The sequence below is a fragment of the Myotis lucifugus genome, unplaced genomic scaffold, assembly GCF_000147115.1.
Source record: "Myotis lucifugus unplaced genomic scaffold, Myoluc2.0 scaffold_28, whole genome shotgun sequence".
In the NCBI taxonomy this organism is placed as follows: Eukaryota; Metazoa; Chordata; class Mammalia; order Chiroptera; family Vespertilionidae; genus Myotis; species Myotis lucifugus.
In genome coordinates, this window is record NW_005871076.1 from 4,310,899 (window position 1) to 4,334,328 (window position 23,430).

General features: G+C 47.5%; 2 protein-coding genes across 20 annotated transcripts in view; one reads left to right on the plus strand and one right to left on the minus strand.

The window, feature by feature from the left end:
• The window catches only part of DIAPH1 (diaphanous related formin 1), a 63,455-nt gene extending 44,716 nt beyond the window's left edge, over positions 1-18,739 (plus strand). The window contains exons 19-28 of the mRNA XM_006086437.2: positions 2,198-2,296; positions 5,169-5,263; positions 5,815-5,916; positions 6,140-6,379; positions 6,514-6,643; positions 7,321-7,445; positions 8,081-8,245; positions 8,377-8,512; positions 10,405-10,491; positions 16,786-18,739. Of these exons, the coding sequence (XP_006086499.2) occupies positions 2,198-2,296; positions 5,169-5,263; positions 5,815-5,916; positions 6,140-6,379; positions 6,514-6,643; positions 7,321-7,445; positions 8,081-8,245; positions 8,377-8,512; positions 10,405-10,491; positions 16,786-16,943 (1,337 nt within the window). The 3' untranslated portion in view covers positions 16,944-18,739. The remainder of the gene's footprint in view (positions 1-2,197; positions 2,297-5,168; positions 5,264-5,814; positions 5,917-6,139; positions 6,380-6,513; positions 6,644-7,320; positions 7,446-8,080; positions 8,246-8,376; positions 8,513-10,404; positions 10,492-16,785) is intronic.
• Positions 18,740-20,793: 2,054 nt separating this feature from the next.
• The window catches only part of LOC102437860 (protocadherin gamma-C4), a 148,880-nt gene continuing 146,243 nt past the window's right edge, over positions 20,794-23,430 (minus strand). For 18 of the 19 annotated variants that reach the window (XM_014453790.2, XM_023752033.1, XM_006086440.3 and 15 more), the window contains one exon: positions 20,796-22,864. In XM_014453790.2, coding sequence (XP_014309276.2) covers positions 22,638-22,864 — 227 coding nt within the window. In that variant the 3' untranslated portion in view covers positions 20,796-22,637. Of the gene's footprint in view, positions 22,865-23,430 lie in introns of all 19 variants that reach the window. The other variant, XM_006086455.3, reaches the window with a different exon arrangement.

A 23,430-nucleotide genomic window follows, 5' to 3' on the forward strand; every position in this document is an offset into this window, starting at 1 on the left:
AGTGGCTTAAAACAACATAAATGTATTATCTCACAGTTTCCATGGATCCAAGTTAGCTGAATCCTTTGCTGAAGGTCACACCAAACTGAAATCAAGGTTCTGGCTGGGCCACATTGCTTTTTGGAGCTCAGTGTCCTCTTCCAAGCTCATGTGTTTGGTTGAATCCAGTTCCTTATGATTTTAGGACATAGATTCCTGTTTTCTTGTTGGTCATCAGGTAGGGGCTGTTCTCAGCTCTTAGAGGCTTCCCACTATGCCCTGCCATATGGCCTTCTCCACAGCATGCCAGTTTGCTTCTCCAAGAACAGCAGGAGAGTGTCTGCTGGAGCTTTGACTCTCTCTGACTTCTCTTATCTCTGATCTCTAAACCCTTGTTTAAAAGGGCTAACCAGAGTAGGTCAGGTTCACTCACACTCAAGGAGAAGGGCTATACGCACTAGGGCAGTGGTCAGCAAACTAAATTAGTCAACAGAGCCAAATATCAACAGTACAACGATTGAAATTTCTTTTGAGAGCCAAATTTTTTAAACTTAAACTGTATAGGTAGGTACATTGTTATTAACTTAATTAGGGTACTCCTAAGGCTTAGGAAGAGCCACACTCAAGGGGCCAAAAAGCCGCAAGTGGCTCAAGAGCCACATTTTGCCTTCCTTCCCCTGGCTGCCAGTACTGCCTTCGCTCTGGCTGGAGCCACCTTTCCGCCTTCCCACGCTGCCCAGAGGCCCAGAGCAGCTGGGGCAGTGCAGAATGCCTGCGTCCCGCCCCGCCCCCGGCCACTCTGCATATGCAAATTAACCCGCCGGCTTTGTTGGGTTAATTTGCATACTCCTAATTGGCTGGTGGGTGTCGTGAAGGTATGGTCAATTTGCATCTTTCTCTTTTATTAGTGTAGATTCTTCAGTATGCCTTTCCCAAATACAAGGACATTCTTTTCCATAACCACAGTTCAGTTATCACATTTAGAAAATTTATTGTTGATATATTACTGTCATCTAATACAAATCCATATTCAAATTTCACTGATTTAATTAGTGATTTTTAATATCTTAAACAATTACCAATTCTTTTATTGAGATGAAATTCACATAACATAAAATTAACTGTTTAAAGTTAATAATTCAATGGCATTCATAAAATGAAGTGGGAAGTGTTCCCTCCTGTTTTCTGGGAGAGATTGTGTAAAATTGCATTAATTTTCTTTAAATGTTTGGTAGAATTCTCTAGTGGAATCTTCTTGGCCAGGAGATTTCCTTCTCAGGAACCTTTTTAAATTATGAATTCAGTTTTTTAAGTGGTTTCAAGTAGTGTTTGAGTTATCTACTTCATCTTGGTTGACTTTTGGTAGTTTTTGTTTTTTGAGGAATTGGTTCACTTCTTGTAAGTTGTCCAATTTACGAGTACAAAGTTGTTTGTGGTATTCCCTTATTATCCTTCTCATGGCTTCAGGACCTGAAGTGGTATTCCATTTCATTCCTGTCTTCTCTCTGTTTATCTTGGTTAGTCTTCCTAGATGTTTATCTATCTTATTGATTTTTATGGCACAGATATGGTCTTTCTTGGATATGGATGTTCAGTGAGCACTTGAAAAAAATGTTTATTCTGTTTTTGGGTGAAATGTTTTCTCTCTCTCTCTTCCTCTCATATACACATACACAGGGGTTTATAGTTGTAGGTTTACAGTTCATATGGAAAATAATACAATAATTAATAAATATAATACAAGAATAAACTCTGAGTTTTGTGTACACGGGTTGGCAAACTATAGCCCCTCAAGCTGACCACCTGTTTTTGTGAATAAAGTTTTATTGGAACACAACCATATTGTGTATGTATTGTCTATGAGTGCTTTCATGCTATAGTGGCAGACCTGAGACAGACCATATGGTCTGCAAAACCTAAAATATTTACAAAATTGGTCCTTTACAGAAAGTTTGCTACTCCCTACAAGTAGATAAGATGTGGGTGGGAAAGCATTATTGATAACTATTAAAAATGAAAATGAGATTATTTTTTATAGTTGGAGGGGGAAGTCAGTGATGAAGGGTGGTTGGTTAAAGAGGAGGTTTGCCTTGAAGGAATATAATAGGAGACCATTGTTAATAGGATGAGAGGGGCCTTTCCAGGATGGAACACTAGTTCATTAAGGCACAGATGTTATTTGTCCTTAATGTTGCTTTTCTAATCTTTCCCTTTCTAGCCAAGAAAGATCAGGAAGGTGGAGAAGAAAAGAAATCTGTGCAAAAGAAAAAAGTAAAAGAGTTAAAGGTGTTGGATTCAAAAACGGCCCAGAATCTCTGTAAGTAACTCTATGATCTGAACTACCTGAAATGTGAAGGATTTCTTCTAAGAGCTTAATTCTGGTGGATCTAAGGTCCCTTGATATGAAACTTCCATTTGTTGAGTTCCTGCTGTGTGCCAGGCATTGCATAGTGAATTTTCGATCTTGTTCAATCCCTTCAATGGCTCTGCAAAATTGTTAATATAGAGTTTTAGGGCAAGGAAATAGAAGCTAAGATTTTTCGGAATTTGCCTAGTCACGTGGCTAGGAAGATTTGAACCTTGGATTTTTTTTTATTTCAAAGCCCTTACTGTTTCCACTGTATCCACAGACAATCTACCACAAATGTTCCAGCTACTGTGTACATTTCCTTCTTTCTTACTTTCTTTTAAGTATTTCCTCTTAAATGCAGGTGTTGGCTTGACTTCAGTTAAATCTAAAATAACTTTGTGGTTTAGGATAAATAATGTAAATCCTGGACTTCTCAGAGTCAGATCAATAACTCCAAAGAGTTCTGTTCTGAACTTGCTCCTTATACCTGTAACTGTGATTGGCAGAATTTCAGGCCAGAGACTCCTCTGCAGAGTTGATACAGGTAGTACTTATTTGATGATCAGAATACATGTTCATTTTTTGTTCAACTGTTGATCTCCCAAAGAACATAGATTTAAATATTTGCTCAACAAATATTTGAAGGTCTGCCATGTTGCAGGCTCTATTAGGCACATGCAAGGCATGTGTTCCAGAGATGAAAGGATATATAGTCCATAAAATGTACTCACAATCATGCAATATAGCTATTGTCCCCATTTTTTCAAATGAGAAACTAAAGTTGAGCTATTGTGACTTGGCAAAGGTCACACAAATAATGAGTACACATACCCGTAAGTGAAGTCAGTGATACAATGAGAGCAGTAAGCCTTTACATTATTCTTGGCTATATAATCTTACATCATTGTGAACAAATTGTACTAAATAGTCTGTGGGTAAGTCCTTTTATGGAGACTAAAGTAATGTGACATAATTCCTCCTCCCAAGGTTTATCTCTGGGAACAAAATATGAGTAATTGTTATTTTAGAAAATGATACAAGACGGTGGGGTAGTGTATTCTTATTTCCAATTGAGTGACATCGATATGGAAAATAGAATTCAGGAAGAGGATTGAGATTAGTTTAGGGTAGGATGGCCTAGGAGATGTAATTTAGTGATTCAAGTATTATTAAGTGCCTCTTATGTGCTGGGGATACAAAACAGAGGGACATAGTTCCTATTCATGAACCACACTTTGGGTGGAGATAGAAAAGTAAATAATGCTAATAGCACAGTGTGATAAGTGCTGTGATGGAGGGGTACTAGGGTGCTTGTGAGAGCACTAGGAAAAGGGTCATCTAAATCAAGTTGGGGGAATATGCTAGAGATCATTCTAAAGGGTGTACTGCTTAATCTGAGTTGAAAGAACTGTTAACAGTGAAGTATGTGAAGGATGAGGGCTGGCTTGTTCGGGCAGAGCAGTCAGTATGTAAGTGATTGTCATCTTTTCATGGACTCTGTGGGGACAAGACAATAAATGAGAGCTGTGGAAGTGGGAGACAATAGACATTTTTAGAACGTTATAAAGTGAAGGAAAGAAAGAAGTTGATAATGAAGGATATTGGGTCAGGGAGGGTTTTGATTTTGTTTGTTTTTTAAAGATAGAAGAAACTCGAGTATGTATATAAGCTGAAGTAAAGATCCTTAGGACCTCCTGTTCTAGTGAAACATGCCGAAAGGATGAGTACATGGGTATAGTTGCTAATAAGCTTACAGAAGTGTTGGCACAGTTTTCTTCTAGATGATTCCAAAGTCCTTACCCAAGCCTTGTCTTGTCTGCCTCCATCTGAGGGCCCCTAATGCTCAGTTTGCAAGTGGCATAAGAGAAAGCTGAGCAAGTAATTTCACCAGTGGCTTCCATTTTTTACTTAAGAGAAGCAAGGTCTTCTTAGAACTAATGTGGAAGAGGTGGGACAATTGGGAGGATGGGGACATTTTGATGGAGCTGCAAAGACAGCCTGGAGAACATGGACTAGGGACACTAGAAGGATTACTAGGCAGTACTGCGGCTTCAGCTATCCTTGGCGCCATCACAAATTCCTAGATTCTGACCTGCAGTGTTTACTAGCATGCATGTTCATCAGCCCGGGTATAAGAATAGAGAAATCAGATGGCTAGATTAACCAGGGACTGGAAGGAGAAAGAAACAAGTGAAGAGACATAGGGGTATTAGAAATGAGAATAATAGTAGAGAGTGAAGTGGTAGACTATAAGTGGAATTGATACATTCTGAGAAAATGGAATGATCAGCCCTCTTCAGAGAGAGAATGGGAGAGAGAGGGAGGGAAGGAGGAAGACAGAGAGGGTGGGCTCTTCCATTTAGAGATGAGTGAGCAAGAGAGCTAGAAGGATAGGAAGTGTTTGTTAGGAAATGGGATATGGCAGTTAAATTAAGAATCAGAACATTTCTAGGCAACGGTCGCTTTGAGGATGGAGTCATGAGAGAGTGGAACTAAAATAGAGTGGGACGAACGTCTTTGATGTATATAGAGAAGATCAGAGGCTTCCTGGGAGCAAAGGCACAGAGTCACAGTGTTTGTAGAATGCAGTGCTTGGAACAATGCGGCTGGTATGTGACATCAGTGCAGGGATTAATGAAAGTTGGGAGGTGGGAACCTTACACACTGGATGGACTCAGGAACTTGGATTCTGACTATGTAAGCAGTGGAGCTGGTGGAGGTTTCTGATAGTGACTTCAAAAGAGCACTCACTGGTAGGAAAATTGTCCAGCAAAGGCTTGTGGATGGGCTGGAAGGAGGAAGAGATGAGAACATGTCTTTGTATCTCATTTTCTGGCAGCTATCTTTCTGGGTTCCTTCCGCATGCCCTATCAAGAGATTAAGAATGTCATCCTGGAGGTGAATGAGGCTGTTCTGACTGAGTCTATGATCCAGGTAAGGAGCAAGGTGGTTGTTCTGGAGCTGGCTCTTTGCATCACTGTGCACTAGCCTCGTTTCCTCTCTGCTTAGAGCAGCGGTTCTCAACCTGTGGGTCGCGAACCCTTTGGGGGTCGAACAACCCTTTCACAGGGGTCGCCTAAGACCATCAGAAAACACATATATAATTACATATTGTTTTTGTGATTAATCACTATGCTTTAATTATGTTCAATTTGTAACAATGAAATTGGGGGTCACCACAACATGAGGAACTGTATTAAAGGGTCGTGGCATTAGGAAGGTTGAGAACCACTGGCTTAGAAGATAAGGATCCTCCTCTGGCATTGTTGACTTAAAGAATGCTTTGGGTAAGCGTCCATCTCTGGTGGTCAGGTTGTTTCTGGTCTACTTTTCAGAAGTCCTGCCATCTCACTAGCTGCCTCTCCCCCCACCCCACAGGCCCATGTTTCCTTCTTAGTGATCCTTGGACAGAATGAGGGCCTGACAGGAGGCTCATGTTGTCATCTCATCCCCCTCACACTGAGACAGTCCCTTCTCCCTTTCAGAACCTTATTAAGCAGATGCCAGAGCCAGAGCAGTTGAAAATGCTTTCCGAACTGAAGGACGAATATGATGATCTGGCAGAGTCGGAGCAGTTTGGCGTGGTGGTGAGTGAGGCCTGTGGCGACAGGCTCTTCTCTGACCCCCTTACTCCCTCCTCCCGAGAGCAGCTGGGGCACTTGCTCCTTGCCTCTTGTCTGTTTTGAATCTATCTTTCTCTCTCTCCTCCCTGCTCTGGAACTCTTATCCTCCCATAGGTGACTCAAGCCTGTAGTGTTTTCTTATTTTTCTGTCCTTGCTGGCTCTGACAGAGGTGCTGTCTTCCCCCAGATGGGCACTGTGCCCCGCCTGCGGCCTCGCCTCAATGCCATCCTCTTCAAGCTACTGTTCAACGAGCAAGTGGAGAACATCAAGCCAGAGATTGTTTCCGTGACTGCCGCATGCGAGGAGGTGCGGAAGAGCGAGAGCTTCTCTAACCTCCTGGAGATTACCCTGCTTGTCGGCAACTTTATGAATGCTGGTTCCAGGAATGCCGGGGCTTTCGGCTTCAACATCAGCTTCCTCTGTAAGGTGAGCCAGAGGGTTAGGCAGATGACAGAAGGGAAGGCTGCTAGCCTCTATGAGCCCAATGTGACAATTACTGTTGGCCTGAGGTGATCTTGGACTAACAATGTCAGGACTAACAATTTCTCCTCTTCCCCAAGCTTCGAGACACCAAGTCCACAGATCAGAAGATGACATTGTTGCATTTCTTGGCTGAGTTATGTGAGAATGACTATCCTGATGTCCTCAAGTTTCCAGATGAGCTTGCCCATGTGGAGAAAGCCAGCCGAGGTGAGCAGGTTGCATGAAGCTAGAAGGCCCTTCCAAGCCCCACAAATCTCTGCATGGGGAGGGAAATAAGAGTCTATATTTTAGATTATTTTCAGTGCAGGCTGTTTTAGGTGGGAATGAGAGAGAGTGTAAGCATGATGTGTAAGCCACAAGGGAGGAGTATCAGGCAGAAGAGATTGTCCTTGTGTACAGAAGTGGGAAGCACTCTTAGCCTTCCTAGGGAAACACCAACCACAACTGGAAGAAAGGCAGGTGTTTTTAGTCTAGAGCAATGGTTATTCTCATTCAGAAAACATAGACTGCATTAGATTAACAAAAACTAGGCCTCACCATCCTGAAATTATTTAAACAAAAAGCAGCATTCAGTAGAAATGGGAACAGATTTCTCTTTTTGTATATGTCTCCTTCCTGCAAACCTTGTTCTCTAAAATACATGAAAGCAGGACTCCAGGGGATGTCAGATTTTTGTGAATCAAATGAAGCTTAGACTCAATCATCAAGTAACTTATAGTTTCACTGGAAAGAAGTGAAGAACAACTAGATAGTACATAAGAGAACTAAAATAATTAAATACCAGCTCTCTGTATAGACTGGAACTGTGCCCCGAAGGGCAGGAGCTCAAGGTCTTAAGATATGAGTTAGTAAGCTCTTCCTGTCTGTTTTTGTGTTTCCTTTAGTTTCTGCTGAAAACTTGCAAAAGAATCTAGATCAGATGAAGAAACAAATTTCTGATGTGGAACGTGATGTTCAAAATTTCCCAGCTGCCACAGATGAGAAAGACAAGTTTGTTGAAAAAATGACTATATCCTTTCTTGAAAGGAGGGAGTTGCCCCCTAGGAAGGAATAGAACTTGGGGGGAGAGGGGGAGCAACAGGCTAGATTTGGTGATATACAATTTTTCCCTCTTAAAAACTTTATTTTTATTAAAAACATAGGTTTTGAAAGCATTCCATTGTTATGGCAGGGGAAGCAAACCATGCAGATAAGCTAAAAGTCCCCCTTGATCCCTTGCCCTCTGCCCATCTCCACCACACACACACACACACACACACACACACACACACACACAGGTGTTCCCTCCCCACTCCCCAGAAGTATCCTACTGTCACTGGACTTCTTTTTGATTTGCACCTCATGAATTTATTTGATGCAAAAATTGCATTGTGTGCATTGTATTGCTTTTTGCCCACAATCTGTCTTAGCCCTGTTTCCACAGCACTGTATGCAGAACAGCCTCTTTTTAACTGCTGCCTCCTATTCTATAGGTGGTTTAACATACCCCCTTTGTGGTTATATAGATTGCTTCTGGCTTTTGCCTCGAGATAAATAGTGCTGTATTGAACATCCTCGTGTATGCCAACGTGCATCTTTGAATCTTCCTCTGGGCAGAGAACTGGGTGTGCTTCTTGGCATTGGTCCTTGACTCCGTGGCTGCACAGCTTTGTGAAGGATGCGCAGGAACAGTATAACAAGCTGCGGATGATGCACTCTAACATGGAGAACCTCTATAAGGAGCTGGGCGACTACTTCCTCTTTGACCCCAAGAAGGTGTCTGTGGAAGAATTCTTCATGGATCTCCACAACTTTAAGAATATGTTTGTGGTGAGCAAGGAATGCCTGCTGACTGAGTCTTGGGAACATTTTTCACTTTCACTGGGTTTTTGATGGTTGCTGGTGGGTGTGCGTATGGGTGAGTGCATGCATGCCCGTATGTTCATTTGTTTCCTCCACAGCAAGCCGTCAAAGAGAACCAGAAGCGGCGGGAGACAGAGGAAAAGATGCGGCGAGCAAAACTAGCCAAGGAGAAGGCAGAGAAGGAGCGGCTGGAGAAGCAGCAGAAGAGAGAGCAACTCATAGACATGAATGCAGGTAAGAAGCGGAGGAGAAGGCCTGATGGGCCGAGACAGGAACATTTGGAAGGCTTCTCTGTCTAGAATCTGGAGGCCAGAGAGAACAGCTCATGTCTGAGCTCAGCTCCTGGCAAGTGATAGTTGGCAGCCTTCTCCCTCCAAGACCCTGATCCTGGACTTTCACCCCGACTCAGTGGCATGCACAGGCCAATTCTCCAGGCTCAGACCCTCTTTTCTCCTCTGCTGGTTCCTGCATTATGTCTCATCTCCCCAGTGATTTTAGGATTGCTGTAACTCGTACTCTTCCCTTCTGCCTGTCCAAAGTGCCTCTGGCCTACTTTCATACCCTCTGCTAAGTCTTTTGTTCTTTTCCCCACAATGTTTTCCTGGCTCTGCTTCTGTCTTTTAATGGTGGCTTTCCCTCCCTTTCTGTCTATTTCACCAACTACTGTGTCCCAAGTACTTCAGCACAATCATATATACCTTTCAGATTATAAATGGATTGAACTTCTGGAAAGGGGGCAGGGGACCTGGCCACCCTCTTCTTTCTCCAACAGAATCTCTGTTTTACTACCAGAAGCATGGCTTTGTTGAAACATATGGCCTCAATTACTGGCCCTCTGTTTCCTGTCTCCGCTTCTTTCCTGCTGCTGATTCCCTGCCCCCCTCTGGCTGCTCCAGCGGAAATTGTGCACAGCACTGAGCTGATGCCACCCTTCTTGAACCTGAGAGGCTGTGAGCCATCTGAGTGAAGGAGTTCCAGGGCTGCCGGGTTTGGCAAGAATGAGAGTGTTTGCTGAGCACAAAAGGCAAGGGCTGCTCTAATACCTCTTGCTCCAGGGGCTTTCTTTGGTATTTCCTGTTGTGGTAATATCAGGGACCTGAAGCAGCAGGAACATTTCATCTTTTCTTCATACTTTTCTGGGAAGCAATTCTCTGCTCTTATCCCAGTTGTGTATAAGCCACAAACTATTCTAGAAATGCTATTTAAGCCCACAGAAAATATTCACCTTCCCCCATTCTCCTCAGGCACCTAGGGTTTGCCCCAGGTACTGTCTAGGACGTAATAGGGAAATGTAGAGCTCAGCTGACCAGGTATGAGGGCTGTACCCAGTCATCAGGTTACACCCGACCTTGTCCAGGCCCTGGGATGCCCAGGGCAAGCAAATGAGGTTGGAATGTAGGTCAGCTGCATTGGTGATGTTCAGCCAGCAGGTGGCGCTTGGAGCAGTGAGCCTAGCCTTGTAGCTGGCAGCCTGGGGCTCCTTGGGATTTCGCAGTTTCAGATTTCACCATCCTGAGCTGTTACCATGGAAACAGAGCCAGGCTGGAAAGAGGGTTCTACATTAACTCTTTGTATTCTAGTCAGGATGTTTCTCTTAGATGCCTAGCTGGCTTTGGGTCTATGCAGCCACTGGGGGCAGTACTTCAGTGAAATGTACTCTTGATCAGTTCTCTCTCATCTTTTCTCCGCCCTGCTCTGAAACTGGAACCAGGTGCTGCATGAAAGGTTTATGTAAATTGGAGTGAAACACTTTGGAATAAAGAGAGAATTACATAGTTCCTTGCTAATTTCATAATCCCAGTCTCGGTCCGTATCCTGGTCTTGGAGTTGGGCAGTTCTGCAATTCCCTGTGCTTGTCCTGATTGGGATGGGAAGGAAAGAGTACTGCAGGAAAATATCCCAAGGTTTGCAGTGGTTAGTAGACAATGAAACCTTTTGTTTGAACCATTTCAGACAGACACACGTAAGCATGGGCTGAGGCTTGAGGTTGAGCCCTCTGTCTGCGCTGAGCCCCCAGCCATTGTGGTCGAGGGGAGCCAAGCAGACACCATGCATTTTGTGTGGGGCTCAACACATGCATGTTGCTTGGGCTGAAGAGCTTACATCTCCATCTTTGTTCATAACAGAAGGTGATGAAACAGGTGTGATGGATAGTCTCCTGGAAGCCCTGCAGTCAGGTGCAGCATTCCGACGGAAGAGAGGACCCCGTCAGGGTAAGTAAGCAAATGGAGCCTTCCCCCTGGTGAAGGGGGTGAGCCTCTCTACTACTGGTCCTGCTTGTCCTGGGCTGAAGAAGGGGTAAACACGCTCTGAGGTTTAGAAACTTCCTCATGATAGTCTCTGCATCTGGAAGTGAATTGTGTAGTCCTCTTCCTCCCATGTTAGAAAGTACTGACTTGGAGAACTAGGGCTTGAGGTACTGACCACGGATCACTTACATTTGATTATTCTTGCATTTCTCCCATTCTTGAAGCAGTTACTTGGAACAAGCTAACCATGGTGCAGGACACAGAGATTTAGGTGGGCGTTTGAGTGTATGAACAAAATTGACCCAAATACAAAACTACGTTAGATGTAGGAAACACAAAGAAAAAATAAGCGAGGAGTCCTTACTCTCAACTTCACAAGCAGAAGAGATAGAGACTAATAAAAAGTATAAAATCCTATAGAGAAGGTTAGACATCGTTTTCCCCAGATATAAAGGAGCATCTCAAGGGCAGGAGTATGCTGTGTCTGAGAACTACCTTCTCCTTGGGTGCAGTTGACCCCCATTGCACTTGCCCTTCCCCATTGACTCCCCTGCAATCTCTTCTCCCCACCTTTAGAAGATTTAAGTGGATTACGCTGAGCCAGAAGAATTCTAAGAAGAATTATGGGGGTAGGAGGACAAATGATCTAGGCATTAGTATGAGGAAGGATCAGCGGATAAGTTCCTTTGAAGGAAGTGTACAGTAGCCTGCAGACTAGTCCAAAAGATATAGCCAAGGCTACCCCTCATGTGGTATTGACCTGCACCATTGTGTCAGTGAAGTACCTTTGGGACTAGGAATGATGGCTTCTTTTCTAGGTTGAAGGGTGGAAATTACAGAAAAGGCGTCATTAAGGATTTCTACTTCTAAGGGAGTTGGAGCTCTGTTCTTATTCCCTGGCTGGTACATTTGTAGGCCTGTTTGATATGACCTTTACTTTAAGGTTATTGTAAAGAGGAGGAGTTGTACAGTTTGCTTTGGCCAGTGCTTAGCTATTGACACAGTGGTATCTATAGGGTGTATAGTACCTGTCAGAGCCTGGAAAGGAACCTGAGGATCCAGGGTATAGAGAATGCTAACTCATATAAACTCAGAGGCCTGGCCCAAGTGTTGTGAGTCACTGTGAGTTTCAGCTGTAATGACTGACTGCCTGTTTCTACCCATACTGGGAATATCCAGAGGGAAATTCTGTTCTGTGACATAACAGGAGGATCTCTAGTTATGACTCTTACCCATCGTCTGGCATCCTCTGGGTACAGGCTCTCTAGAGGGGAGGAGAGGGGGATAGGGTAGGACAAAGCGTTTAGTCTATAGATCAGTGTTTGGTAGAGAATGCAGCTGGTAGTATTGCTTTTGTGTTTAGTCTTTAGAGCTTCTGCGACATGGTTTCCCACCCACCATATAAGGTGATGTGGCCTTCCATTAAGCATTTCTAGCCAAACAAAAGCACATTGCATCTCACTGTTTTTCCTGTATCCTCTCAGCTAAGCGCCAGTCTGTATCAGACTTTTGGTGGGGAATTCCCTTTTAAGTCTCTTCCTGTGGAACTGCTAGAATCCCAGATGCTTCCTGTACACAGGCAGCCAGACAGCTTCCCTCTGCTGGGGAGGCCCATGCGCCACTCTTCCCAAGTGGGAAAACCAGGACGCCCAGGCAGAGGAAGCAGGGGTTTTCAGCAGAGGATCTGAGTTAGTCCAGGCACTGTTTCCCAGTGTAAGAAGGGATGGGAGGAGACTTATAATAGGAGATATTGATGCAAAAATCAGTTGAAAATGAGAACTACATACTTCTTAAATTGGCTCCATCTTGTAGCCTTATCTTTCTGGGCTCTGGGTTCACTGAACACACCTGAACATCAGGGAGTATCTCTCAGGGGAGACATTTCTAGTTACTCTGGTAAGCTGTTTAGACCTGGGTGCATTCACATCGTATAAAGTGATGTGGCCTTACATTAAATGTAAATAGACGGCTGGGCATCAAAGTAGAGTGCAAAGAGCATAGGACAAGGATCAAAAGGCCCCAGGTCAAGTCTAATTACCTTAGACAAGTCTGGTTACCTTACACAAGTTTCTGGGACTCAGTTTTTTCATGTATAAAATGAGAGTTGGACTGAAATGGCCTCTGGGGTCCTTTCCAGCTTTATTATCTTTTAATACAGTGACAATAAAATTCTCAAACTATAAAGGCTCTGGTGGCTGTAGGTTTCCCTGGTGGCTGCTGGACTGGTGCTTGGTGGTGTCTGACTGTTCCTCCTGGCCAATTGGAGCCAAAAAGCAAGCACTATCAAGCAGATCTGCCTCACAGCCTCCTCAGTCGCAGAGAGGCAGCTGTCCCCATTCAAAGACACTAGCCTTCTCCCTAGAATTCAAAGGAATGTTACCAAAAAATATTTGGCCTCTGGAGACCTGAGGGAGTGACCAGTATACAAAGATGCTTTGAGGAGTTGGAAGAGGAGAGTTACTATCAGGGCTGGCTCATTAAAAGTGACATGTAAACTGCTGGGCTCTGCAGGGTGTGGGAGAACAATGGTTTGAGTGTCAAGGGGAAGAATCCATGTGATTGTATTGCTGCTACTCTTTCAGGCTGATGATTGAGTCTGCTTGTGGTTTAATGACTCAACTTTATCTCCATGTCTGAATGGTAGCCTCTTATACAGGCCATCTGCTCATGGGATAAAAGTCAAGGGAAGAAAGAAATTCATCTCCCTTTCCTTTCCTCTGCTACTTCCCTGCTTCCCTGAAGACTCCACCTACACTAATAAAACCTTAGAGTTGGGGAAGGCACTAAAGCCCTCTAGAGATTAGCACCTAACCTCTTCATAGGTAATAGAATTAAGACCCAGATAAGACCTTGCCCAGGTCTACAGAGGTGGCTAATGATAGAGCCAGAACTGTAGCCACTTTAGTGAAGCCAAGTCCAGGGCTACTTCCACTAAGCCTACAGGATCAGACAGCAGATGACAGCAACCCTTCTGTGTAGGCAGAAATATTCTTTCATACCTTCCAGCAAGGAGACCCCTGCACAGGGTGAAAGTGCTTCAGGGAGTTTTCTGATGACCACCTGTCTGGAGAAGGTGAAGAGTATTCCTATACCTCTCCGATTCTCCCTCCACTTCGGTAAAATTAGGACAGGAATTATAATTAGGAGACTTGAGACAATAATGAGTTCTTTAGGATGGTAATGATCGCCCCATCTGTCCTAGTTTCCTCTTCCCTAAGGAAGCTTATTAACAAGAGCGCTTCCTCTTTAGTAGTGGTTCCTAGCCTGTGTTTTATAAATGTCTTTCCAAACCATTAACCTTCTGATTCATCTATACTAGTGTTATATGGTTGATTTTGCTGGTGTTTTTATCCTAGCCCACCCCTGACTTCTGGGAATCTGGCCTCAGCTTTGACTGATGTCTCAAGATTGCTCCCTTTTCCCCATACTCTGTGGGACTGTTCTCTTATGACTTAATAATCCTCCCTGATCCCATGAGTCAAAATGCTCATCTGCTTCTGCGGCTACTTTTCAGGAGTCTTAACACAAGCACCCGAGTTAGGGAAGGGCAGGGGAGAGGTCAGTTCTTCTGGGTTATAAAAGCTATTCAGCTTGACTGTGGCCCTGAAGACACAGTGAAGCCAGGATTCCTCGATTCTCTTCCCCGTTCCTATAAGAGCTCTCATTTCTTTTTTTCCTTTTTTAAAATATGTTTTTCATTAATTTCAGAGAGAGAGTGAGAGAGAGAGAAAGAAACATCAAGAGAGAGAGAAAAGAATCATACATCGGCTGCCAGGATCCTGCAGACCCCCTACTGGGACTGAGCCCACAACCTGGGCATGTGCCCTGACCGGGAATCAAACCGTGACCTCCTGGTTCATGGGTCCATGCTCAACCACTGAGTCATACCAGCCGGGCAAGAGCTCTCATGTCTTATGCTAACCTTAGGCCGCATGTGTCCATCCCTAGAGTACCTCTGCTCTAGGCTTAAAAGGGAAGTTTTGGTCTTCTCCCCACCTACCATCCACGCCTAATTTTTATGAAATCAGTAACCAGAAACTTTATTTTACTCTAGAAAAATTTGGAAACACTGCTTGATTTTAGTATCTTCTGAGTTTAGAGGAAGAAATCAAAGAGAGAAGAGGCTTGAGACATATGCCACTTGAACTCCAACGTCTACACACACACACACACACACACACACACTTGCAGATTTTCTTAACTGCTGGAGAGTAAATTCAAAGGAGCAGTAAAGTGATATTACTGCTTTTCCAGACACGTGAAGTAGGGACGAGAGAAGCGAGTATTTCAGAGAAGAGTGGAAATTAAGTGGATCTGAGGAAGAATTTGCTAGAGAGACAGAAGGAAGACAGGAGAAGCATATACATAGAGACCATGCTAGTCACACTCCCGTACACGTCTTTCCCTCCCCTGTCAGCCACTGAGGCAGTGTTTTCTGTTCATAATCCAAGGAGTGGTTCGTGTGAAAGCCCCAGAGTCTAGGTCACACACCTTCCGTCTGTAACCAGATGGGCCTCGTGCCTGTCAGGGCCTTCACTCTTCTTTCTCCTCTTGATAGACAACCTCTTGTGCCCCTGGGAGGAGGAGGAGGAGGAAGAGACCTATAAATTGGTAACTGTGGGCATGCTGTGTGCTCCCTGCTGACCTGTAGGTAGCCGTGGCCGTGTGAACACAGTGGCACTGGGTCACATTTCTGCAGAGAAGCTAACAACCCTGGTGATGACATGGGCCCTCTAACCCTGTTTGGCTTCTGCGTTCCCTAAAGCTTCTTGCTGGTCTAAAGAAAGCAAAACTGTCTGGGTGCTTTGTTCACTGCTCCTCTGGACCCCTTCCCTCAGGCGGGACACAGCTGCCTGCGTTGAAGAATGCAGTTAGGAATGAAGTCTGCATTTAGGAGAGCCAGGCTTCATCTGTCCTGCCCCCTTAAAATGCAGGCACTGTTTTCTCCACTCAGCTTTCCCATGACCCAGCAAGCTCTTCCTTTTTTTTAAATTGAGATATAAACCACATGCCTAAAATACACCCTTTTAAAGTATACAATTCAGTGTTTTTCAGTATGTTCCCAAGGTTGTGCAACCATCACCACTATCTAATTCCAAAACATTTTCATCACCCCAAAAGGAAACCATACCCATTAGCAGTGCCTCCTCCTTCTCCCCACCCCCAGCCCTCTATGAATTTGCCCATTTCAGACATTTTGTAGAAAAGGAATGACAGCGTCCTTGCTTCTGTCACCCCAGGCAGGCAGCTCTTTGTGTACATGTGGTGTCCACGCTGCTCCCGGGGCCTGGGAAGAGGCAGACAGCAGAGATGGGAGTGCTACCAAGGAACTGCCTCTTGTTGGGGGTACTGGGGCCGTAAATCTGGATTCCATTAATGAATATGAGAGTCTGGGGACGGCTGCCAACAGTTTCTGGTTAGAACAGAAACTCACAGATTGATTGGTTCTTCTTTTCCTCTTTAGGATGACAACTGGAGCTTCACAATGCCTTAGCCCATGGGGCTGAGATTTCTTTGTAGGGACCCCTCCTGGCCATCCTTGCCCCTAGCTCTGCCTTCCCCGACTTACCTTTCCTTACCTCATTACCCACCCCAACACACACACACCATGCAGGGCCCTTGGCATTCATATCACAGCTGCTACCCTTGAGGTGGGCGAGAGCTAGGGTGGGGGCATGTGGGGAGAGGGAGTGCTGGGGGACACGTGGGGAGTGTGACATGCATGTGATGTCAGCCCGTGGCTGCCGCTTCTCTTTGCAGGAGTCCCCCTGGCTGCCTGCTGAAGGCCCCCCTCTGCTTGGGACAGCCCTCCCAGGGCTGACTCAAAGTGGTTTTGGCCTAGGAACTTCCTGGGAACTGCCAACAAAACAAGGATAATACTGTTCACTAAGCTTGAGGCTATTTCATTCCAACAACATTACGATGAGAAAATCGATTTTGAGTACTTATCTCTCTAAGTTAAACAGCTAACACTTGAACCCTGTTCTGTCTGTCTAGCTGTATTCAAACCTTTGTACTATTTTCACAAAGGAAAGCAAGAGCACAGCTTGCTCTCCTGCCTGTACCACACTCTCTTATATTCTCTGCACCCCGCCCAAGGGTATATTCCTCACTTCTTAGACCTCTGTCCTTCCTTCAAAATAAGGGCCTCTGTGAACCGGACAGGGCAGCCACGTTTGCATGGCGTCTGGCTAAATGTCTACCCCAGAGTTCAGAGGGGCCTTCTGTGTACGAGCTCTCTCATGTCTTCTCTTGCAGCCAACAGGAAAGCCGGGTGTGCAGTCACATCTCTGCTGGCCTCGGAGCTGACCAAGGACGATGCCATGACTGCTGTTGCTGCCAAGGTGCCCAAGATCAGTGATGGGGTCCCCACAATCCTTGAGGAAACCAAGGAGTTGGTTGGCCGTGCAAGCTAATCTGGGTCCTGTGGCCGAGGCTCCTCCTTAGTGGAGCCCCAGACTGTCCTGCCTGCAGCCTGTGCCTAAAGGGTCATGGAGATATCCCTGTGGGTGGCCGTTCCCATCGCCCCGACCCTGTCTTTCTCTCTGGCCTGCTGCTCTCTCTGTCATACACAGCTTCAGCTGCCTGGGGGCCAGCAGGAGAGGGCGGTAGGGGGAGGCCTGAGCCCAACCCAGCCAGCCCAGGCTGTTGCATTACCAAAGCAGGCTCTGTGTTCGCTGCCTTAACCCCAAGTGTCTCCTCTCTGTTACTCTGAGGCCTCTCTCAGACAGAGTCCCACCTGCTTTCTCAGCCCCTGGCTTTCCAGTGGGCTTCCCATAGGTCAATCTTGCTGGGTTTGTGCTTTTCTTTTGTGGTTTCTCTGGCCCTGAGAACAGCATGGGGCTTGTGAACCTTTGGGCTATATCCCACCTTTCATTGCGGTCCCCTCTGCTCTGCTCTTTCTTCTCCTGGCTGTTATTTATTACTAGTGGTGTGGCATTGGGAGCTACTTCTAAGGAAGTGGTGAGAAATCCCACCCTTACTCCACCTTCCTGAGAAAGGCCTCCCAAAACAAAAAAGGACCTGGACCACCTTTATGTGTTCCACTGGGGCTTAGGCCAGAGCCTGTGGGCAGGCCGGGCATAGAGACATTGTGGGACCTGCCCCAGCCTGCTGCCATGCTTTGTGCCCTTGCCTCTCTGGACCCTCTACACCACCCCCAGGCTCCTGAGCCATGGTCCCTCCTGCCCTCCCCAGAGCTTTGGTGCATCTCATCTGGAGTATTGTGACCATCCCAACACCTCACCCTCTGTCTCCAAGGAAATGGGAGGTGGAGCCTCCTGGCTGAGAAATTGTTTTGCAAATGGATCTATTTTTGTATGAGATTTTTTTTTTTTAAAGAAAAATAACTCTTCCTTCCCCCCTTTCTCCTCCATAATGTAAGAGGCTTTGATGGCAGGTTCCAGAGTCCTTGGGATATCTCCCCACAGGCCTCAACCAGGCCCCTGGACCTCCACCTCAGCTCTCAAGCTCTGGGCCCTTGATGCCAGTGCGGATTCTCTCTCCCAGCACCTGGTTCTGGTGGAGGAGGAAGCTCTTCTCTGGTTGAGCTGAGCCAGGTCTAAGAGTAGTGGGAGCTCTGAGACCAGAGTTTTTATAAATTTAATATATTTATCAAGCCAAATGTGCAGATGCTAACTGGACACTCTGGGGAAGTGGGCACAGGAGTGCCCCCACACGTTGTACTCCTGCTCCCTTCTGAACAGTGGGCAGGCCAAACTGTTCAGTGGCCCCGGCCACAGGAAGCTCAGACTGGCTCAAGGTGACACTTGTGCCACCCTGTGCTCCTCTCATCGTCCCACCTGGGTAGGGAGAGAACAGCACTGTTAAGGCTTGGCCCAGATACGGTTGTTAGTGCAGGGGGGGCAAGGGGAGACTAGGGACACTTGCACTGAGGCCTTGAGGCCAGGAGGAAGGTTCTGGTTGCTAGAGCGTGTGTGAAGGGCCAACAGCAGTTCTTTTGAGCTATTCCCGGAAAGACTGGTACGAGGGCCTGCCGCTCCCTAGGTCTCCTTCCTCTCCCTGCTGACATCTGGGGCTTTGACCCTTTCTTTTTTAATCTACTTTTGCTAAGATGCATTTAATAAAAAATAAATATTTAAAAAAGGGACAAAATGCAGACCTATTTCCCTTGCCTCTCGGGCTTCTGGGATGTCATCACCTCCAGTTTGTTGGGTTTGTTTCCAACTGTTAATAAAGCATTGAAACAGTACTGCGTACAGCCTCCTGTGTGAATTTCTGAGCTGGTTCTTTTCACTCTCATCCAGGCTCCTCCGTCTTGTCCTGCATCAAATCCCTGGTTGACCTGACAAATCATTGTAAAAAAAAAGTTCAAGGTGTCCATCATGTGCCAGAAACTGGTTGAGGCCTAGAGATGATTAATACATGGTGGCTTCTGCCCCACCATTTGCCCTCCATAAAGGCCCCAGTTCAAGACCCCCACTTCCTAATTGCTGCCTTTGGCTTGGAACCTGTTTTTAAATTCAGTTCTAGCTCCCCACCTCTCCATGCCCCCAGATGTCAGTTTCCTGGTAGTACCTGTGCCTCTTGCTGAGGGAAACATCTGGCTCCCATTCTTCCATCTCCCCTCCCCCCTTTGTTGGCCACAGACCACATTCCAGACTAGAGGGGCATACACTGGGGTGGAAACCTGAGCCTGTCCAGCAGAGGTCAGAAGCCAGAGGTCATGCTCCAGATGACTTGCTGCTCAGAGTCATACTTGTTCCAGCACATTGAGACCTGCACAAAGAAACCTTACAATCTATGAGCAGGCCCAGAATAGGGCGGGAGGGGCCTGGAGAAGACCACAAACCCATTTGGGCAGGCTCTGGAACTGGAAATAAAAGCCTTTTAAATAGCCCTGGAGCCTGGGCAGCTGCCTCCCCAGTGGATCTGGGGATGTGGGGGTGGGCTGCCTGCTTCCTCTCCTCCCCCAGAGGCCAGGCGTTTCTGACTCAGAGCTATATAGGCACACATACCAATTAAGGGACCAACCACAGCTGCTCACGCTCTGCTCTGAGAGTCGGCTGGGCTGCTGTGCCTAGAATAGAACTCAGGCGCCCGGCTGCCCGCCTTCTGCAGCCTGGCTTCCAGAAACGAAATCCCGCTTCCATCTCAGCAACCGCGCACACCACCCTCCCTCCCACGCAGGAAAGTCGCCCCCAGTTGCTTAGTTGGAAGGCTTGGTTTCCATGACAACAGACTTGAGCTGGCAGAACGCACGACCCGGCTCTGAGAGGCTCGGTGCAGAGGAAGCCCAGAGACAGCCTCGTCCCTCCCGGTGGTTGGACCTACCCTCGCTGACCCTCTTGATAACAGTGGGTCTGCCTTTATGTCCTTCCGCCCCTCCCGGTCTTCCCTCCCTCTCCCTCTTGCGGCTCCTCAGGCTGCAGCAACCTCGGAGTCCCACTGTGCTTCCAGGAGGCAGGCGGAAGAGGCGGGGAGATGGGCGAGCCAACTAGTGAATGGAAAAGCGTGAGAGAGGGAGGAAGGAGGAAGGGCGATCTGGGGTGGGCTATCTCCTTGCCCTTTCAGCCTAGACCACCCTCACCCACCCCCAGGCAAGAAAGCGATGAGCTCTTCAATGTCCTTGGCTTTGTTGAGGAGAGACGAGCGGGAAGGTGAATTCCAAGTGGGGAAACTGAGGCCCAGGATATAGATTCGGCCTTCAGAGAATCGCCTCCGGCATTCCCTCCCACTCCCGCGGTGTTCCCAAACACCCAGGCAGCAGGGGAGGAGGGGCGCAGGCAGAGGAGAGTCCCCGCCTCCTCCCGCGAAGCCCGCTAGGGCGCTGGGGGTGGTGATTTCAGCGGAGAAGGGGTGGGGGGCACTAAGGAGACGTTCCCCGCCCCCTCTCCTGCGCAGTTTGCCAGGCGCCAACCAGCTTCCGCCCCCGCGCGCGGGTCTCCTCTTCTGCCTGGAGACTGGAGCTTAGACCCGTAACGGAGACAACGGCACGCTCAATTGCACACTGACACGCCACGCTCAAATACCCCTCCCCCACCATGGACCCGCAAGCCGATTGCGCACACGGTCTACAGATCCACCCGCAGCGTTACAGTCAATCGCACACTATTACATATGCACACCGGTGTTGCAAGCATAAACAGCCACATTTGACAGTCACACAGACTCATGGCAATCACACAAAACCCAGATGCAAACACCATAATCGCCTCCCGATCCCAGGCTCCCAGCGTGCACTCCTCAGCTCATCCCGTCATCCAAACTTGTCAGGAGCCTCCATCGCTTACACAGAAACGTTCAGCCTTTCAGAAGAAACCTTTTTATTATTTTTTTTCAAAGAAAAAAAGCCATATAAATATTAGAGTATAAAACTTGCGTGAGACACAGGAAAGGGATGGGGAGCTACGTGACTATGCAAAGAGAAGCGCTTATAGGAGTCAGTACCAGGGAGGGGGTCGCCGCAGTGCGTGGACACAGCACAAAACACAGCACGGGCCACCGCAGGCAGATTCAAGGACAGACGGCTGCGCGGAGCCCGCCGCCCGCTGCCCACTCGCCATCACGGAAAAGCACACCGCACTACACTATTGGCTATTCTACACCAGCCAAAGAGGGAGGCAGGGGGTCTCTACACTACTGTAAGGACGAGGGTGGGGTTCTAGCACAGCCCCGCTGGATGAACGGGACTGGGGAGGGGGAGGCAGAAGTGGGTGGGCGGAGGAAGGTTTATGCACAAGGAGGCACTGGGGACTTGAACCAGGCTCTGGCCACTAGGGGGTGGACTGAGGGCCTGGGCAGTGGCCTTCACAGAGAAGAAATGGCACCTGGCAAGGTGAAGGACCAAGGCTTGGGGAATGCAGGGGCCCGGTGGAGAAGCCTGATCCTGGGCTGAGAATTTCTGTCCACTTGGTCCCTACTCTAATCCCTTGCCTCCTCAACCCAGGGACCAAGAATGGCCTAGCTGGCCCTCCCTTCCTGCTGGGGTAGGAGGGAGGGGACACACTGATCGTTCCACTAGGGGCACCTCTGGAGTACCCAGCACCCACAGAGCCCCTCTGACCTCTCCAGGGAACCTGCTCCCAAACCTGCTCAGACCTTCCTTGGACTGCAATGCCAGTTTAAATCCATTGGTGCTGGTAGCTCAGCCCAAAGCTGGCTGCTTGGGTGGAGCCTTGTATGTATGTGGTAGATGAGGGCTCAGCCTGGTGCTTGGTTTATGGCTGGGATTTGGGGATCTGGTCAGTACCCTGGGAACATACTGAGCCTCCTGCAAGACCCTGTTAACTAATGGGTCAAGATTTATCCACCCTCCCTCCCCCCATCCACATACACACCCTTCCCTCTTTACCTTACCACCATATACGGTCTTGGAACATGCAATGGAGTCTCTTGTTTGGGGAGGGGGCAGTCACAGCATGCAGTGGAAACATCAAACAATGAAAAACAAAACAAAACAAAACAAACTGGTCCCTAGAGCATTGGGAAGAGGCATGGTAGCAAAATGCCCTCCCTAAATCCAGCAAGCATCACTACCATGGAATGGTGACCATGTCTCCCAAAACTTGAGCTTGGACTTGGGCTCTGGAAGGAGGTGAAGGGACTGGCACCAAACCATGCTTTGGGGGGAGTTTCAGAATTGAAGGAGAGGCCAAGAGGTCACGATGCCCTTTCAACTCTTCAGAATTTGAGCCTTTTTAGGTCACCAGGTACCTCAACACCCCAACCACCTTACTCAAAAGAGAGGAGCTGTGAAAAGAGTGGGCTGGGGTGGCATAGGTAGGAGGGAGGCAGGGGACGTTTGGGCCTGATTGAATTTGGAAGATGGGAGGGAGTTCAGCTTGTAACTAAAAGCAGGGTGTGAATAATTGATGGTCTACACTAAACCCCCCTATCCCCATGGGCCCGCAATTTGATTTGGATGGGGGTCCCCAGCAGAAACTCCCTTTGCATATTCAATCCCCCTGGGGAACAGAAAGGGTGGTTGTTGATTGGGCATCTTGTTTCTGTTTCCCAAGGGGAGCATGGCCTGGGCCCCACCAGGATCCTGGGGGTGAGCCCTGAAAATCCCAGTCCTGGATCCAGGTAGGGAGAGGCTGGGCTGGTTGGGGGGAGGCGGCCCAGTGGCTCCAGGCCTGGCCTCCACATTACTTCTTCTCCTTCTTGCCAGACTTCTTCTTGTTGCCATTGCCACCTGCCGGGGTCTTGCCATCCCGTTTGCCCGCTGCGTTGGTCAGTGTGGCGTTGCTACCAGGGATGTAGACATTCTGGCGGTAGTCGGGCACATGCTGCAGGGTGAACTGGGGCCCGTAGCGGGCGCTCAAGCCCATGGTGCCAGCGCCTGCTCCCAGGGTGGAGCTCCCATCAGCGGCTTCTGCAGAGACAGGAAAGTCAGGGGCTAAACCATGGGTCCCAACTGCCACTCTTTTTTTAAAAAATATATTTTTATTGATTTTTTTAAAACATATTTTATTGATTTTTTACAGAGAGGAAGGGAGAGGGATAGAGAGTTAGAAACATCGATGAGAGAGAAGCATCGATCAGCTGCCTCCTGCACACCCCCTGCTGGGGATGTGCCTGCAACCAAGGTACATGTCCTTGACCGGAATCGAACCCGGGACTCTTCAGTCACCAGGCCCACGCTCTATCCAGTGAGCCAAACTGGCGAGGGCTTTATTGATTTTTTTTTTACAGAGAGGAAGAGAGAGGGATAGAGAGTTAGAAACATCATGAGAGTCAGCTGCCTCCTGCACACCTCCCTCTGGGGATGTGCCTGCAACCAAGGTACATGCCCTTGACCGGAATCGAACCTGGGACCTTTCAGTCCGCAGGCTGACGCTCTATCCACTGAGCCAAACCGGTTAGGGCCCAACTGCTACTCTTAACAGTACAAGCAGTTAATGAATGCCTGCAAGGTACCCATCCCTGACCACTGGGAAG